This window comes from Crocodylus siamensis, chromosome 11 (assembly GCF_052110815.1).
Source record: "Crocodylus siamensis isolate JL-2025a chromosome 11, ASM5211081v1, whole genome shotgun sequence".
Taxonomy (NCBI): domain Eukaryota; kingdom Metazoa; phylum Chordata; order Crocodylia; family Crocodylidae; genus Crocodylus; species Crocodylus siamensis.
In genome coordinates this window covers 55,248,573-55,261,783 of record NC_143405.1, presented here as the reverse complement: position 1 = coordinate 55,261,783, position 13,211 = coordinate 55,248,573, and the positions used below count along the sequence as shown (strand labels likewise).

Here is a 13,211-nt window from a genome sequence, read left to right as displayed (position 1 = left end):
TCTGGATACGAGTCCAGTTAAGAGACTGAGGGTCATCTGAGGACTGCCGCCCAGCCACATGTAGGAGCTCTCCTGTGTTACCTAGCCAAAATACCCAGTCGGTTTGCAACAGAAAAAACGTGCTCTTGGGTGACTAAATATCTGGAAAGTTGGAAACGTTAATGGAGCTAGGAGCATGCCAAATGGTTCTTTTCTCCAAATTAATTCAGAAGTTTTCTACCCCACCCCTGTCAACTAGTATTTGTCAAGTGGAGGAAGATTTGCAAAGCAAAGGTGGATTATCTAAGATGATGCTTTTAAACATGGTTCTTATTTTTCTCTCGGCACCCCCTTCTGTCTTGTCATCGCTTCCCACTTTTCAGGATGTTTTGAGGTCCTATAAATGCCACCTTTGTGCGCGTGGTTTTTCTTTTTTGTTTTTGTTTTTTTTGAAGCTGATCCCTGGCTTGTCTCGTGGATTCCAGTAAAATCGCTCCTTTAAAAATAAAATCTGCATACGGCAGCTAGTGAGCTTTAGCACGACATCGGGATTTCAGCTGTTGCTGGTATTGGGTGTATCCACAAGCTCATTCAGGACTGGGGGAGGGGGGGGATCAGTGTCCAGGCTGCTGTTCCGGTCTCTTAGGGTGTGAAGTTTATTTTGTTTCTGAACCTTTTGGCCTTTTGGTTCCCCCTCTCCTGATAAACCTGCACTCATGATGAGAGCCCTCCCATTTCCATTAAGACATTAGTTCCATTTATTCTTAAAATTCAAATTGTGACTTCTTCATTATCCTCTTTGAATTAAGGGAGAGGCACTCAGGCAACTTTTGGTCAACCGTTACTATGGCAATGTTAGACCTGCAGGAAGGAGAGAGAGCCTTACGAGCTTTGGCAATGGCCCGTTATCTGCTGGAGGCACTAGCAAAGCTGGAGGAGGTAGGTATGCTATGCCATCTGCTAATCAGTGATTTTTATGACTCAAGCCTGCCATATTGTATATGCCTGTTTCTCCATAAGAAATTGAATGTTTTACAGGTGAGGCAACTATTGCCTTTCTGGAGACTTCCCACAGTGCTTTTCTGTGAACTTCGTGGGGAAGAAGGGTATACTCCCATCGCTGAACAATGGGATTGAAGATGTGTCCTAACGTGCTTTTAGTTGGTGTCGCTTTCTTGAGACTTTTGAACTCCCCTCAGTTGGCTTGATTTTTGAAGTGTGTAGATAAGCAGATTGCCTGCCTTTATTAATTTAAACTGTTTTTATCCATCTGGGCTATACTTAGTCAGCAAAAATGAATGCTGCTGTTGATGGAACAGTTTTACACTTGATGAGCTCAAGTTTGCTTTGGGTTACGGCAGGCGTAACTTTTTTTTGTATTGTCCACAGTTTTTTTTTTTCCGTATCTGGGTGATTTTTTTTTTTTTTTTTGCCTTGCATGAGTTTCCTTAGCCTCACAAACTCATTTTCATATTTTCATGAGTAATGGAAAACTTGCTTATGGGGAACTATCTTTCAATCTCATTATTGTTTAGTATAGTTTCCATCACCTCTGTCATGGTTCTCTATAGTACCCCTTTAAATGCTTTTAGTTTGGGACCTGTTGCTTAAAATTCCATTAATATCAGGGAAGACATTTTTCAAATGGATTCAGGGGTTGGGTGGGGGTTTTTTTTGCCTTTTTAAAATAAATAAAATGCCACTGTCTCTATTAAATCCCTATAGAACCAATTCTTTTCTTTGTGAAACTGATATACTTTGACCTGCCCGTGTATGGCACCTAACATTTTATCTTGCTCTTCTAATAATTAGCTCACCCCCTTCTAATTCCCTGGGCTTCAAGTGCACAATGTAGCAAGTGTTAAACTATTTAACCTTTCATGTACCTGCTTTGTTTTTAGTTCCACGCTCATCTTGTACTTTCTATGGGTAAGATCATTCCCTACTGACACTTTCGGGACTCCAACACCTCCATCCTCTGCATTTTCAAGTCGCTACAAAAGTCTGCTTCCAAATGGTTTAGGCTGTATCAAGCATTTCCTCCATGGCACCATTTTCCCTTCAGACTCAGTCAAACTGATGATTAAAACTCAGATTTCTTATTCTGTCTGACCTGTGACTTGGGGCAGAACTTGAACTCTCACTTGAAACGCATTGTTGCTGCATATGAAATGTGAATACATTTGAGATTTGTTCAGATTTGTTGCTTCCGTTTTGCTGAAGCATTTAATTCCATCTTCTGAGAGAATGAAAATACATTTTTGAATCTTAAACTGATTGATTGATTGTGATTTTTTTTTTTTACACCACTTTTAGGGGGAAGTTCTGTTTCCAGCTCAATGAATCGAGGTGAAATGAGTTTGGCAGATGTCCAGTGTCATCTGGACAAGGAAGGGGCATCCAACTTAGTCATAGATCTCATCATGAATGCCACCAGTGACAGAGTATTTCATGAGAGCATTCTCCTAGCCATTGCCCTTCTGGAAGGCGGTAATACAACGATACAGGTAGGGAAATGAATAACATCAAGCTGAGAGATAAAAACACAAGTTGTTTTTAATGCTTTCTTTTTGAAACCAAACAATGTCACTGTTTTGAGTTGAGTAAAGGATTTGAGATCAGAAGTGGAGGGAAGTTTCAGTGTTTGCTGTGATGCAAGTATGCTTACCAAGTATGATAGTATTCAAAATTTAGGTATTTTTGGTTTTGTTTGTTTAATCAAGGCACTCTTGCATCAACGTATCTAGGAATGACTAACGTCTAAAACTTTACTTACCGTAGAAATGAAGTGTTTCAGGTTGTTACCAAGACAAGTAGGGGAATGCCTGGCTAAATAACGTTGCTTCTTAAATTACTCGGACTGCTTGCCTTAACCAAGTGGAGCAAGTGTAAAAATCTATAGAAGCCTAGGTCTGAAATCAGAAGACACTTTACATTGTGATTTATCCATTATAGCTAACTCCCTGCTGCTCTTCCTTTTCATTGATTTACGTGGTTTTGTTTGGCTTGGCTTCTCTGAAAGATGAAGGCCTAATCGCTTAGCACAGACAAATCTGGGGTTTATGTGCAGATATGTGCACACGATAAAAGGGTGGTTCACATTTCGGAAGCAGACTTCTCTTCTTCCACATGCAAAACCAAACTTTTGTGGGTAAATACATGAACATAGGTTCTTGTAGCATATTTATTGCCTTTTCTGTATAGCTATGTGGGTAATGCAGTCAAAGTTACTTAAATATTTCTTCCTAGTTGTTGGGGGGTTTTTCCCCCCCTTTTGGAAAAGTAAACGTACTTGCAAAATCTAATGTAATGGACACAACTGTAAAAAAAAAAAAAAACAAACAAAAAAAAAACAAAACAAAAAAAAAACCAACCGCCCCCAAACAAACAAACCCCCCCCCCAAATTAAGTAAATGAGTGAGTTTCTCATATTTATAAATTCAAACGTAGCGTAACTTGTGTGAAATTAGTAGAATTATATGAAGTATGACATTAGCTCAGAGTCGTTTGTTAGGGGGGAGTATTAAACTTTGCTAAAAGCCACAAACTTCTGTAGAATGCAGTTTTTTGTTGTCAGGATTTGCCTTGTGAGCAGATGCTATGGCTGAGCTGCGGCTTCCCTGAAAAACAGTGAGTTCTCCAAGGGTTGCTTCCAAAATTTAAGAAAAGAAATGCAAGTGATGAACATGGTTTGGTTGACAGAAAATAGAATAAGGACTTAGAAGGACATGGCTTTCTGGGTGCTTAGAAGGAGCCTTTAGTGCCGTGTACTAGTTTGACGGACTAGTTAGTTAAAATCATCCCTGAATTCGGTCCCAAAACCATGGTCAGTTGTGCTAAATGCTGCTTTGTGGTGTTACATAACACTGGTCAGTGTCGTTAAACGAAACGTGATGGCACAACACTGAGATACCAAACTGCTTTAATTGCTCTCTACAGCTCCACTCTCAGTAGTGTCCCCCCCCTTTCATACATGGCAAACTTTTGCAGTAAGCTAGAAGGGAGGTTGGCTTCTGCTGTCCTTTTTCTCTTCCCAAGCCCCACATTTAGTATTTACTTTGGGAGGTGAGAGAGCATAGAGTGCTCTTCCATGATCTGTCCAACTTGCTTTGAGACAAAGGAGTGAATGAAGCAAGAAGAGCCCCAGATCACCTTACATGTTAATAATAAATCCATCCAAGTTGTTATTGCTGTTAAAGGTTCCTCTTTTTCAAGTATTAAAAACCTGGGGCTTTCGTCTTCCTAGCAGTGGCCCGCATCCTGATGTAACTTCCCACCTCATCATGTTGGTAGGAAAATCAAATCCTTTACCAATCCAGTATGATAAACTCATTCCTTCGCTTATTTGGAAACTTTAAAATAAATAGTGTGCATACGGTTGCTTCCTTGGTATATGTAGATTTAGAGTTGAAGCTGGAAACAAATCCTTTGGGTCATCTAGTCAAAACAAACAGGAAAATGTTCATGCCTGTTGCCAGAGACTCTCTCTCTCTTAACCCAAAAGACGCACCATTTCATTTCCACTTGATGATGTAAATTTTGCTGCTAGGTGAGAATCTGTAAAATAATTACTTGTTCGGGACCAAGCTGTTGGCATGGGGTGGTTCTAGTAAATATTGCGCTTTCGCATCCACATGTTATAACCTTGCTGACTTTGGCTGTGTTCTAGCCTTTTTAAGATGCTATTTCTGGCAAACCAAAACAGCGTTTTCCACCCTCTCCCACTCTAGGGATTGCTGCCTGGTGAGTGTCCCCAGGTAGGAAAATTTATCTGTGCAGCCAACAGTGTTGGGGGGGGGGTGTGGAAATAAACTTACTAACAAAATGGTAGAAAAGTACTTCCTTCTTGAAAGCGTTGGGGGCAGGACAAGACACAGGCATGGGTGAACCAGGCAGCTGCCCAGGGTCCAGACAGAAAGGGGGCCCAAAAATGGTGATGGTTATTTTTAGCTTTGGCAAAGGGGGCCTGATACTAAAAGTTTGTCCAGGACCACTGGGAGTCTAGGTATGGTGCTGGTTGGGGAAGGTTTCTTTCAGATGAATTGATTCAAAATGCAGAAGGACACCAAGGATCACGGTGTTGCAGACACCCAGGAGATGAGGCATGCATACCGTAGATGGGACTATGCAGAAAGTACCCCATGAAACAGGTGTGCCACGGATGTATTGCTTGCTGAGGATTCAAACAGTCCAGTTGGTAGACTGCTTAAGTGACAGGTATTGTTAATGTATGAAGATATTCCTCAGCCCATCCTCCCTCATTAGCTTTTATCCACCTGGTGTTTCTTGTCATAATGCTGGACTGTGGGCTCCCTGGAATATACAGTTTTCCTTGTACAAGGCGAAATACAATAGGGACCCTGTGACTGGGTCCTCCAGGACTTGTTGCACTGTGGAGAAAGACTACTCCTCTTCAGCAAACTATTCTTTCAGCGTGGCTGGAGTCATAAAAGCCAAATAATTAAAATGTTAATGCAGAAAAATGCTAACCACAAACCTTAACTTCTGGGAGAACAGCTGGCTTGGCATTTACACATCAAAATGACTTGGGAGGTTTATTATGCATTAAAATTGTGGCTTTGTGTCTCCTTCTCCCAAAGTAATTACAAAATTATGCCTAAATTAACCACACCAAGATGAGACATCAGTTCAATATACCATTGTTTTTCCTTCCCTGTTTTCTGAAGGTGCTGTATCTGCTTGGCCAGAAAAATACAGAAAGGCTCGGTGGTGTCCTGGGAGAAACATTTCCCCTGCAGACCACTGCAGTTTGTAGTCACTCATTCACTCTGCTTTCAATTCACATGTTTCCACAGCAGTTTCTCACTATAGAGCAGGAAAGATTTAATAGCAGAGTGCAGAATGCTGATGTCTCCTATTACTAAGACTTAATTATTTTTCTAAAACGTACCACAAAACTTCTTACTTGCCTATAACGAAAACTCAGCTAGTCAAAATGAACAGAATACTTTCTGTGGTCTGTCTCTGTCGTCTTCTGCTTTTTATTCACTTCCTGAGGAGTTGCAAATTAGTGAGTACTTCAGTAAATCCACAGTAAGGGCTGTGCGTGTGGAATGAGCTGCTTCTGCACTTGTAAGGAGCTGAACTGCAGCACTGATGGTGCTAGCAGTACACACAACTCCCAATGCTGGAGCTCAACCTGGCAAGATCAGCTTTCCACTTCTAACCTGAAATGTTCATCTGAATTTCATGGCAAATATACATGCATTACTGCAAGCAGTTGAGACCAGCTGGTATTCTGAACAAGCTCATCTTATGCCGTGTCTGCATGTGTTTGCTGCTTCTGTCAAGAGCCCTTCAAGGCTAGGGAAAAGCTGTTGGGATGTTGGCTGGTTACGTAAAAGGGATTTCTTGGCAGCAAAGCCAGAAATGTGATGTCCTTGTGTGGCATTTTCTCAGCTCCCCATTTCACATGGGAAATGCATGCAGCCTGCAGTCGGGCAGTTTTTCCACTGACACACACAGGGCTTCGCATGTGATGATTCTGTTGGGGTTAATAATGGGAGTTCCCGGGTAACTCCCTTAGGCATTAATGGAAGAACAGATATCTTTGTTGGAAAGAGATTGAAATAGCAACACCTATTTGTTAGGCATGTGAGCACACTCCACTTGGTATTGCTGGATGTTTTATAATGGTGAGAGGCATGTGGGTGAGCTTTAGTTAGATCGTTTAAACAATGGGAATGCCTCTCTTTCCTAGACAGGAGTTTCCGTATGGCTAACTGAATGGGACAGCACCTTTTTAGCCAAACTAAACTAATTCTGATTTCTAGAATTGCCTCTGTTTATCCTGAGTTTCCTTAGGAGTTGAAATGCTTATGGAAATTTTGAGGGCACTCCTAATTAGCCTTGAAATAGCTCATTGTTTCTATCCGGGAAGGGCTCAGATATGCAAAGAGAAAGCTCATCAGGATTTATAAGAAAAACAGAGAAGAGGTCAAATCAAAGGGTCCCAAAAGGCCAAAGACCACACACATTTTAACTGGACAAACTCGTACTGTCCACCTAACTAAAAATGGCATAACCCCCCTTTCCCCGCCTCCTCCTGCCTTCACCCCCTCTCCCATTATACTTCATTTACTTTAAGGAAACCTCAGAGTAGACTTTCTCCACTGCTGCTTTCAGAAACGTGATGCAGCCTCCTGTGAAATACAGAAATAGGTGCCTTCTCAGAAATCACCTTCAGTACTATTATGTAAAAGAACAAACACGCGCGTCCTTTGTCGTGCTGCTGCCCTGTGCATGGCACCCGTCTCTACAGCGTGTTGTCTTTGGCATTCTCTGCAGGATTTTTCCTTTGACTTTTTTTTTCTCCCTCTGCTTACAAGCATGCTTAATTTAGAGTCCTCTCTCCTTCAGAGCACATCAGAGAGTTACCCATTCGCTCTTCAACTTCAACACCGTGAATTTGTTTCAGTTAAAGTAAACTTAGCAAGTGAATGACAGGGGAGGAAATTGCTAAAGACTTCTTCTATAACACTTGTCTCTCATCTGCCAGATAAAAATTATATGCACCATATACTGCACCTCCTGAGAGTTTCAGGTTTCTTAGGTCTGTGGAAGTTAATGATGAGTAAACTCCCTTACATAAGTTCCTCTCCATGGAGACTTCAGTATGCTCGTTTAATTAGGGATCTTCTTAAAAGTTGGTTTGGATCACAGATGACATTAATCGCTCTCTACCACCCGTAGTTTTTAATAAGAAAAAAAAAATAAAGCGAGGAGGATGGCTTTGTTTCAGAGCAATATGCAGCTAATATCCCTGGAAGACATGATGCTGTACCATTTACAGCACTAGTGGATCTGTTTTTATAGATCTGCTCCTCCTGTTGGAGTGTGACAGCCCCTAACTTTTGGTAGTTCCTTCTTTCTCAGCTAATACCACTCCTAGTAAGTAAAAATGGGGTCTGGTCAAAATGACCTAGAAACCAGGACCAGTAACTGAACCAAGCTATAGTTTTAATTGTTTTCAGATGAGAAGCAGGAGTACCTGCATGGGCACCTGCATCAGTCCTTCCCCTTGTGTAAGGATTTGCTTTCGGAGGACCAGGGAGTTGCTTTGTAATGCTGTGTGTCTGCTTTCTTTTCTTCCCACTTCCTGTAATGTGGAGCTGCTTGGGAAAGGGAGCGATAGGGTAGGGGGACCAAAAGAATGTGCTCGCTGAAAGGGGCACCCTTGAGAGCCTGTACCTTAAGGCCTTCATGCTGTTTCCAAGAGGCAGAATGATAATGAGATACTGTAGGCAAGCAAAAGATAATGAATCAGCAGGAATCTAAAAAGTATGCTGAGCCAAGGTCTGGAGCTTACAGTGCAAGTGAGATTTGTTCTCTGAAAAGTGACAGTGGGAATGGCATCATGGTTTTCCATATTTGCGTCTTCATTTCCATATTATATTGGCTCTGCTCACAAGTAAAAGGTGTCAGTTCTAGGTGCCAGCCTTGCAAAAGCACCCTGACATGAGACTGTCAGGCTGGGTTCTTTACTTTGTAGGCAGCGCCCATACGAATGGTCTGACGAGCTAGATCGCGGGCTCCGTGACCTCTCTGCACTCTGTTGTCTTTCAAGGTGACTGATTGGAGTTCAGTAAACATTGCATAAGTGATGCATGGAAAGAAATGAGAACAAAATCTCAATCCCATTCGTTTGTTGCACAGGGGAATCCCATCGTTATTATTTTCCCTTAGTGGGCTCTTAACATTTAGCTGGGGCTCTGGCCATGGCAAGGGAGCAGATTTGCTGAGCTTGCGGGTGCCACTATGCCACACGCGGTACTAAGAACAAAAAGCACTTCAAAGTTTCGGTTCTTGGAGGGCTCGCCTCCAAATCTGGCAGGCTCCATGCAAAAACCACCTGATGTCTTTCAGCTATTCCATTACATAAAACCCTTCTATCTAGCAATGGGAAATCGACTGAAAGCCACACTGTTCTGCTCTGCTGTGTTGCCACACCAGTGCCCTCCGACTCCGGCTGTCTCTCTTCAGTTGGAATTTTTATCTGGCTTCTGTTTGGACAGCTACAGCTAGCCGTCCGAGCTCCGTGCCAGCTGTCAATAGCATTTGCAGGATGGGTGCTCCTAACACCTTTCAGATTGGCAGTGTCTTTTCCAGATATGAAACTGCTTCCATTCCTGAGTTTGCAGACAGCCAAAAGCAGTACTGTCAAAAGGTGAGAACTGAACCACCCATCTTACTGGGTTGTTTGCCTTCAAGCCTAATGACAAAAGGGGGATTTATAAGCATGTTGGCATTGCTGAAATAATCAACAGTAAAGTAGTCAGTAAAACGGCTATTTTCCATAGCATTCCTGAAATGCTAAAGTCCTAGATGCTCCCTACCCCACTGTCTGCTAACTGCATATAATATAAAATTCTGCAACTTGTTCAAACTTACAAAAATAATAACATGTAACTGGGTAATACCCAACTACCCAATTTTTCTTCCAGTTTACCTCCAGGTTTTTTCTAGCGTACTTCATAGTATCACTGTCTCACCCAAACAGCTACATGGGACAGCTTGCAGAGTCTAGAGGCCTAGAGTGTCAGTCTGCACCAGGCAGTTGATATCAACCCCTAAAGCCATCAGCGTTCAGGCCGTAAATGGAAATCCAAGGTCAGGACCACTGTCATATCTTCAGCAAACTAGGAAGATGCTACACCTTGTGGTCCGTAGTCACTAACACGGTGACTGGCTTGCTTATTTTGGTGCCGTACTTTGTGTCTGGTTGTCTGCTGATCCTGAATAATGTTGAATTGTTATACTAGGAGCATTGTCATAGTTTAATTAAAATATGTAATGTTATAATTTTTGTAAAAACTGCTTTTACAAAGCAGCTCAACATTCAGTTGGAAGTGTTGTATGCACGTGAAATCTGGGTGATGCAAACACTTCAGTGGACCAAAATTTAGCAGCTTCTCGAAGGGAACGTAATGGTGAGAGCGCTCTATTGAGCACCAGACTCTGGTAGGCAGTGATCCTAAGCTTTTGCTCCAAAAGAAAAACCTGGTGATCTCTGGTCCTTTCAGTCTTGAAAAACAATTACTTTATATATGCGTGCACGCACATGCGTGTGCTTGCATGTAGGCATGCACACACATGGAAATACATTACACATATAGGATGGGCAAAAATAATGAACAGGATGTGCGTCTTGCATATTTAGTAACTTTTTGATACAAGATCAATCATTCATTCGTTCACTGGCAGCCACCAGTCTCAGGAGATCATGGGGATTGTGCCCTTCAGCAAACTAGAAAAATCCCCGTGGTCTCCTGTAGGTTACAGGGTACCAACAGAGATTCTTGAGTGGCTGAGGAGCCTGAAGCATGACAGGCAGACCCTCTGGCAAGTTGCATATACAAACTCAGTTGAGCTTGTACTGGCATGCCAAATACTGTTTTGTATTGCCTGCCTCTGACACCTCTTCTAGCTCATTGTTGACTCTCTCCACCTCAAAGTGATGTAGGCCCTGCTTCATGGTGGCTTTCTACTCGGAGCAGTCCGAAGTAGTTGATTCCCAGCATTGGCCACCGATGCACAGCTCCATAAAGGTTTTTCTTGCAGACATCAACAAAATGGTTTGGACCACCCATGTTGACATTTGCCAGTGGTGAGCTCACCATAGAATATGTCCTTGGGGATTCAGCCGTTGCTCATACAGTGCATGTCCTAACCAAAGGAGGTGTCTGTCTCAGTAGCACAAACATACCAGGTAACTTGGCCCAAACCAGAACAGTAGAGTTGGAGATTTTGTTGCTCCATGTTATGCCCAGGATATAGCAGAGACCTCCAGAGAGGAAACCTGTTACACTTTCTTTCTTCCGTGGCATAGGGAGTCCACGTTTTGCTGCCGTACAATAGAGCGTTAAGTACGCAAGCACTGTAGATGGATGTCTTTGTCAACAGAGTGAGCACACTGTTTTTCCAAACTCTTTGGAAGTTTAGCTATGCCGTTGCTTGCCTTTCCAACGTGAGCGTTAATTTGGCTTCCAAGCCAAGATTTTTGCAAGACACTGGAGCCCAAATAAGGGATTTTTCCAATCACTTCCTGGCTTTCATCATTTATTCCAACTTCAGGAGGGTGGACAACTTGTTGACCCATGACTACCGTCGTCTTTAGGCTAAGGGTCAAGCTGAAATAATCACAAGTACGAGGAAGGTGATCCATGAGACTCTGCAGTCCTCCTTCTGAATGACTAACGATTGCTGTGTTGTCGGCAAAGAGCATTTCATGGCCAAGAACTTTTCAGGGTTTTTGTTTTCAGTTTGAGACGAGCAAGGTTGTTGAGGGAGCTGGCAGGGGGTCATAGCGGAGCCCTTGGCCCAGCTATATGAGCATTCGTGGTCATCTGGCCGGGTGCCGGGGGATTGGAAACTGGCTAATGTGGTCCCAATTTTCAAGAAAGGGAGGACCCAGGTAACTATAGGCCTGTAAGCCTCACCTCGGTGCTCGGGAAGATTTTGGAGAGAATCATCAAGGAGCGCATCTGTGGGGGCCTGCAAGGGAGGTCATGTTTGGGGCAATCAGCATGGGTTCATCAAAGGCAGGTCCTGCCTGACCAACCTGATTGCCTTGTATGACCAGGTGACTAAATCCTTGGATGATGGTGTTGCTGTGGACGTAGTCTTTCCAGACTTTCAGGTGGCCTTTGACACTGTCTCTCACCCCATCCTCATCAATAAATTAAGCGACTGTGGCATTGATGCCTACAGTTGGATGGGTAAAAACTTGGCTGATGGGGTGCCCCCACAGAGTAGTGGTGGATGGGTTGTACTTAACCTGGCGAGATGTGAGTAGTGGGGTACCCCAGGGCTTGGTCCTCAGGCCCGCACTGTTTAACGTCTTCATCGGCGACTTGGACGAGGGGGTGGAAAGCACGCTGTCCAAGTTTGCTGATGACACTAAGATGTGGGGCGAGGTGGACACACCTGAAGGGCGAGAGAGGCTGCAACTAGATTTAGACAGACTACAAAAGTGGGCAGACGAGAATAGGATGGGGTTCAACATAGACAAATGCAGGGTGCTGCACCTTGGGAGAAGGAACCCACAGCACACAGACAGGCTGGGGAGTTCCCCTCTTGAAAGCACAGAGGCGGAACGGGATTTTGGAGTCGTTATTGACTCCAAGATGAACATGAGCCACCAATGCCAGACCGCAGCCAGCAAGGCCAGCCGTACCTTGTCATGCATCCATCTCAAGCCGGTCCAGAGAGGTGATACTCCCACCTCTATGCGCAGTTGGAGTACTGCGTCCAGTACTGGGCGCCGCACTTCAAGAGGGATGTGGCCAGCCTGGAGAGGGTTCAGAGGAGGGCCACCCGCTTGGTGAGAGGGCAGCAGGACAGGCCCTATGAGGAGAGACTGAGGGACCTGAACCTGTTCAGCCTCAGCAAGAGGAGGCTGAGGGGGGACCTGGTGGCTGCCTACAAACTCATCAGGGGAGATCAACAGCAAAAAGGTAGAGCCCTTTTCTCCCCAGCACCACATGGGGTGATGAGGAACAATGGTAATAAGCTGATGGAGAATAGGTTTAGGTTAGAGATCAGACGGCAATATTTTACAAGTAGGGTGGCCAAAACCTGGAACCAGCTTCCCAGGGAAGTGGTCCTCGCGCCTACCTTGGGTAAATTCAAGAGGGGGTTGGATGATCACCTGTCTGGGGTCCTCTGAACCCAGCATTCATTCCTGCCTGTGGCAGGGGGTCAGGCTAGATGATCTGTTGCTCCTGACCCTCACTACTATGAAACTGTGAAGGTTAAAGAGTTTTTCCCATTGGATCTAGTTGGAAGGTATACTCCTTAATGGCCACTGAATGCATAATTGAGTAGGACAGCGAACAAAATCCCCAAAACCATCCGAGCCAGGGCACAGCTTTGTTTGACACCACTCTTGATTTCAAGTTCTTCCAAAAGTGCCCATCAAACTGCACCGTTCCATGCATACCGACATGGAAGGACTGGATGCTCAGGGGCTTAGGAAGCGGCCAATCTTCATGATTCAGAACAAATCATCTCTGCTGACAAGATCAAAAGTTTTGCCGAGGTTGACAGATGTTATGTACAGAGTTGTCCTTTGGTCATGGCATTTTTCTTGTAGCTGTCTCGAGGAGAATTATCATATCCACCATAGCTCTACCGGATCTAAAACAACTCTGAGACTTGGGGGAGACTCTGTCCATGGGGGTCTGCAGCCTTAGCTGGACAAGTTTGGTGAA

The 13,211-nt window shown here is 43.9% G+C and overlaps 1 protein-coding gene across 2 annotated transcripts in view; it reads left to right on the top strand.

Annotated features, from left to right (window-relative positions):
* Positions 1-13,211, top strand: part of ITPR1 (inositol 1,4,5-trisphosphate receptor type 1) — a 227,450-nt gene that overhangs the window by 142,926 nt on the left and 71,313 nt on the right. For both annotated transcript variants that reach the window (XM_090022746.1, XM_090022745.1), the window contains 2 exons: positions 789-918; positions 2,296-2,486. In XM_090022746.1, the coding sequence (XP_089878872.1) occupies positions 789-918; positions 2,296-2,486 (321 nt within the window). The remainder of the gene's footprint in view (positions 1-788; positions 919-2,295; positions 2,487-13,211) is intronic.